General features: G+C 42.7%; 1 protein-coding gene across 1 annotated transcript in view; it reads right to left on the bottom strand.

The window, feature by feature from the left end:
• Nucleotides 1–2,515, bottom strand: part of CASQ2 (calsequestrin 2) — a 64,365-nt gene extending 61,850 nt beyond the window's left edge. The window contains exon 1 of the mRNA XM_007525510.3: nt 2,106–2,515. Within this exon, the coding sequence (XP_007525572.2) occupies nt 2,106–2,339 (234 nt within the window). The 5' untranslated portion in view covers nt 2,340–2,515. The remainder of the gene's footprint in view (nt 1–2,105) is intronic.
• Nucleotides 2,516–5,757: the final 3,242 nt, after the last annotated feature.

Raw genomic sequence — 5,757 nt, 5'->3', positions numbered from 1 at the left:
TTCCTGAATGAAGTCTGCTCCACCTTTAGATCCTGTTGCACTGAAACTTTTTTCTATGTTGACCTCCCAGTTTTTTGAACACTTTTGGACCAAAGATATCTAGAAGGATTGTGAGTCAAGGAGGAAAGTGATCCCTTATGAAGCAGTTTTGGGGAGAGATAATCTTGGGTGAGTTCATGTGTGCATTTTACAATATGTGAGAGACTTAGAAATGAAGGTCATTGCTCACACTGGCATCCTCTTCAAGTTGTAGGCTATGTGGACAGGGATACACATCAGATAGAACCATTATGCCTTCAATGAGCTTTTCCAGAAAAATCACATAATAGAGCAGGGCAGTCTGAGATGGTGACAATATGGCATGAGGATTTTGCATGCTATATGGCCTGGGGTGTTTTTTTTTGTTGTTATTTGTTTTCCTTTGTTTTTCCTGGTTGGTGATTCTCTCATTTATTTGGTACAAAGACCTAAAACTATTCCTGATTTATCTTCTCATACAACCAGTGGAGGGAAAAGAGTTTTCACATCCAGTCCCTAGGAGGGAACTTTAGAAAAAAAAAAACAAAAACCAGAATAGTAGTAGTGATGTTTTTACCACTAAGGTTATCTCTGGAGCTCAGTGCCTGCACAATGACTCCACTGCTCCTGCTGGCCATTTATATTTCTTTGATGAAGCTGAGCCTTCTGCCTGTGCTGGCTACTAAACTACTGTCATTTTCTTTCTTTCCTCTCTTTCTTCTGTTTCAATCAGTCATCTTAAAATATTTACTTACTTATCTCTATGTTCACTGGTTTAATTATTTAAAAAATGTCTTTACTTTCTAAAAACTCTTTGCACAGATTTGTGCCAGAGCTGGGGCAATGGCTGGGAAGGGATCTTGGAGCCTGTTAGCATTCCCAGCATGCACAGGCACTCAAACCTTCCAGGAGGAGCACAGGAATAGTACTTGGGCCCTTGCAGGTTAGAGAGTGGGACTCAGTGCCAGGTAGACACACAGGTCATATCATGCCCTGAAAATCAGAACTAACTTCAGGTCACACTGAGAGCTTTCTGGCGGTAGTTGGGGTGGGGGGGGGACCCTGTCGAAGAAGATGGATCTGGGGCTTGGTTGTGGCACACCTGATAGAGTACCATGTATAAGGACTTGGGTTTAAGCTTCTGGCCCCAACCTACAGTGGAAAAGCTTCACAATCAGTAAAGCAATATTGCAAGTGCCTTTCTCTCTCCTTCTCTGATTCTCTCTCTCCCTCTCAATTTCTGTTTCTATCTAATAAATAAATAAATAAATATTTTTAAATGAATATACAGCTAAGAGTTTCACAAATCTATACTGTGTATTGCTGACTGAAACCACATCATGAGAGGCAAAGAAAGAGGCCCTGAAGAGAAGCAAGGTCAAATCACTCTTACTAGGACATGGTCATGGGAACACTTGAGAGAGCAAAAACAGGAACCTGGTGCATTGAATAATGCCCTCCCACACAAATCCCTTAGTGACCTTTTGGTAATTTTGTTTTGCTAAATAATACTTTTAAAATTCTCTCCGAAATCTGTGGTGGTTTTCATTGGGTTGTAGGAGCAGGCTCAAAACTTCGGTGGTGGGTGAGGTGTGGAAATATTCCCCTATAATCTCATAATCCCATAAACTGTTACTAAATCATTAGTAAGTAATGCTTAAAAATAAATAAAGCAGGGTCCAAGTGGTAGAACACCCAGTGGAATGTACTTTACCATGCATGAGGACCCAGGTTCAAGCCTCTGACCCCCATCTGCAGAGGGATGCTTCATGAGCAGTGAAGCAGGTCTTTAGGTGTCTCTCTCTCCTTAATTTCTCTCTGTCCTATCAAATAAAATAAATAAGTTTCTCTCAGAAACTCTGGCTGGGCCTCTGGCCTTTAGAAAGTCAGGAGGATCCTCAAGAGACAGGCTTTAGATCAGTCCCTTGCTTTTGGTGATAGTCTTCTTCTCTCTGTTCTAGGAAATCAGGAACCTGCCCTTGTTATCCACACATCCCAACTTTGCAACAAGAAGATCCGAAATGCAGCAGGAAACGTTTCAGAGCGTTGCCTCTGTGCCAGTTCCCTCACATCCCAGCCCTGCTTACCTCAAGCACAATTTCTTTCATCTGGAACTGTTTCTGTGCAACTTTGTCTGAAGATACGGGTTCATGGTAGTAAAGGCAGAGCAGGTCATACTTCTTCGAGATCTGCTTGAAGTTCTTCTCTGTGAGACTGACTACTCGGTCTTTGCCATCATAGGTGGGGAAGTTAAGCCCCTCTTCTGCCCTGCAGGAGAACAGCAAGTAGACCCCCACAACAAACAAATGGACCCCCTTCATCTGGGAAAACTTGCTGTCTCCCAAAAGTTGAAAAGAAAACAGTCAAGTTTGAGCTCAGTTTAGCACAGGCGGCTGATCTTGTCGCCTTTGCTCTTTCTGGCACTGAGGACCAACTGTCTCCTCCTGAGATCCAGCTGACTGGCCCCTGGCTTGGAAAGGAGAGAGCAACTCACACACATGTGTGTGAAGAATAAGAGCTGAGCTTGGAGGCCAAGCCCCAGATACTTTGCATAGCTTTGCCCAGCCCCTGTCTCATTAAGAACTCCATTTTTAGGATGCAGTTGTTGTAGGCTAAAAATAAATCATGCAGTGAGTAAAACAAGATACCACAGTGTGGAGGGATTAGCTGATAGAGTGGGTCAGCCTGGTGGAGAGGGAGGAGGCAAGAGGAAAGGGGAGATCATGTGCATATGGAAATGAAGAAGCCAGAAAAGCCAAAGAAGAACAATAAATTTCAGAGGGAAGAAGAGAAGAAGATGAGCAAAAGGAAAGAATGGTGGAAGCGTAGTTCAGTAAGCAAATGGACACAGTGGCACTCAGGCATCATTGAGTCACTCAGGTACTGCAGGGAGGTGATCAGCCTGTCCCCTCTGGTAGGCTGCTCATCTCCTCCTGCCTCATGGCTGACAGGGGGAGAAAATGGAACCCTGAGTGGCCTTCACTTGCTGCACCTGCCTCTCCCTGCCCACTGTCACCTTTTTTCATACACCCAGCCCCAGCTGGCCTCTGCACTAAGCCCATGTGGGTGTCCTAGTCACCTCAGAAGGGACACCCTGACCCACCAACCCTGCATGTAAAAAGTTCATAGCTGGGGAGGTGGCTCAGCATGTCAGTGGGGAGAGGAGAGGACTTGCAAGCTGGGGGTCCCAGGTTTGATTCCTGGAGTCACATGTGCCCAAGCAAAGTAGTGCTCTTGTCTCCCCTGCCTTGCTTTTCCTCTCCTCTCTTTATCTATGTCTTAAAATAAATAGCTTTTATAAAAAGAGTCCAAATGTCCCAGCTCACCTGGGCAGGGGTGAGGGGAGAGTTTCTTTCCTGTCTCCCCATCCACAACTAAACTTTGTCTATACTAAGAGAACTTGTTGCCATTTTAAAATTAAATAAAATGAAAGTTCCACAATCTTGCTCAACAGCCTTTTTAGGATTTGCTCTCATTCCTGTCATCTCTCCCTGCCCCATCTCTCTTTACCAACTCTTAATTTATCATTTCCCCCCACCCTTTTCAATAGAAATACGATGTTAGTTAGAAAGAGACCAGAAGCTCAGAGTGTCCCAGTTCAAATTTATGTTCTGCCTTTGAGTGTCTGAACAAACTCTGGAGGGTCACCCACTCCCTCTGATTCCAGTCTGCCTAAGCAAATGGGGGAGAATTCTAACTATATTATAAGGCTGATGAAGTTCAGGGGTGAACTTAATGTAGCCTTGATGTTCAGTGATGCATACCTGGTTTGTTTGTTTGCTTCCTTTCTTTTCTATTCTTTTCATTTATTTTCTTTTTGTACCACCAGTGATATTGCTGGGGCTCCTTGTCTATAAGACAACTCCAACAAACAAAAAGCTCAGTGGCCTTTTTATTGTTTTTTATCTGATAGAGGGTGAGGTCAACAGAGATAGAGAGAAGGAAAGACATCTGTAGCAATGCCCCCACCACTTATGAAACTCTCCTCTACCCTCGTAGGTATAGTCCAACGGCTTGAACCTGGGCCGTGGAGTATGGTAATATAGGTATTCTACTGAGCAAGCCACTACCTGGACCTCCACACCTGAAGCTTTTTCATAATGTTATGGTGAGGTGTTGCTTCAATTAAAAAAAAATTAAAAGTCAAAAAAAAATTTTAAAAAAAAAAGAAGGGGCCAGGTGGTGGCACACCTGGCTAAGTGCACACATTACAGTTCAAGCTACTGGTCCCCACCTTGAGGGGGAAACCTTCACAAGTGGTGAAGTAGAGCTGCAGATGTCTCTCTATCTCTTTCCCTCACTATCACCCCTCCCTTCTCAATTCCTCTCTGTCTCTACCTAATATAAATAAGTAAATATTTTTAAAAGAATGAAGGGTAGAATCAAAACAGTACTTTAAGGCTTGGACTATAGAAAATCATTGTTTAAAACAGGTGCTCAAATATAGTACTTATTATTCCCACTTCATTCTTCCTTGGAGATTGTGGGACACAACTTGCAATAATCGCATTTTCAAATAGTTGTGGATTGTGGATACCTTCTTGTCTATTTCTCAACTATTGAATCTAGAATGCAGAAGTCACTGTGTTCATTTCATAGGCAAACTAAGGAGATTCAGAGACCCAGATTGCACAACTAGCCTGAAGGCTCACCTGTTTACCTTAAGTCTGACTTGAGACAATTTCCTTGCATGCTCCCTTTTTTATTTTCTTTTAAAAATATTTGTGGGGATTGGGCAGTAGTGCAGCAGGTTAAGCGCATGTGGCGCAAAGCCACATGAATAAGGATCCCAGCTCAAACCCTGGCTCCCCACCTGCAGGGGAGTCACTTCACAAGTGGTGAAGCAGATCTGCAGGTGTCTATCTTTCTCTCCCCTCTCTGTCTTCCCCTCCTCTCTCTATTTCTCTCTGTCCTATCTAACAACGATGACATCAATAGCAACAACAATAATAACTACAACATTAAAAATACAAGGGCAACAAAAGGGAAAATAATAAAAAATAATAGAAATATTTGTAATTTTATATAGAAGAGATAGAGATAGATGACAGATAGATCAATACATAGAAAAACTGAGTTCACAGTACTAAAGCTTCCTCCAATGTGTTGGGGACTGGGTTCAAACTTGGGTTGCACACATGGCAAAGCAGTACACTATCCAAGTGAGCTATTCTGACAGCCCAAAATATTTATAATTTTAAAGACCTCAATGTGTGTCTGTATTGGCACAACTGGTGCTCTGAATATATACAGTTCATGACTCCAAGGATTGACTCCTTTTTAAAATCCATAAATTAGAGCAAAATACATACCTGAAAGCAAAAGTACACGATAGTCTACAGTTAGTCAGTATAATGTTCCTAATGAAATAGTTATCTAATTAGACTTAGATACCCTCCTCACCTACTTCCTATTACAGTTCTCTCACTCACTCCAAAACTAACCTTATCAAAGCAAGGACTGCAAAAGCTGAAGAAGAGCAAGAGACTAGCATACTTTACCAATGATCCTTTAGTTACTATCAGGCCACCTCATCACCTGGGGCCCTATTCAGAGAGTCCTGAGATTCCCGAACAGACATGATGGGTCTAGACCTCAAATAAATCCCTCTCACCTTATTACCAGTCATCTCTATCAGGAACAACAAAATAGACACTTTTGTGCCCCCCCCCATAGTACCTTGCCCTCAACTTGGATCAACAATGATAGAGAATTTTCCATCCTCCAGTGGGAGGATGG

This window comes from Erinaceus europaeus, chromosome 11, assembly GCF_950295315.1.
Source record: "Erinaceus europaeus chromosome 11, mEriEur2.1, whole genome shotgun sequence".
Classification (NCBI taxonomy): domain Eukaryota; kingdom Metazoa; phylum Chordata; class Mammalia; order Eulipotyphla; family Erinaceidae; genus Erinaceus; species Erinaceus europaeus.
Note: the sequence above shows the minus strand (reverse complement) of the source record. Positions and strands in the feature narration are given on the sequence as shown.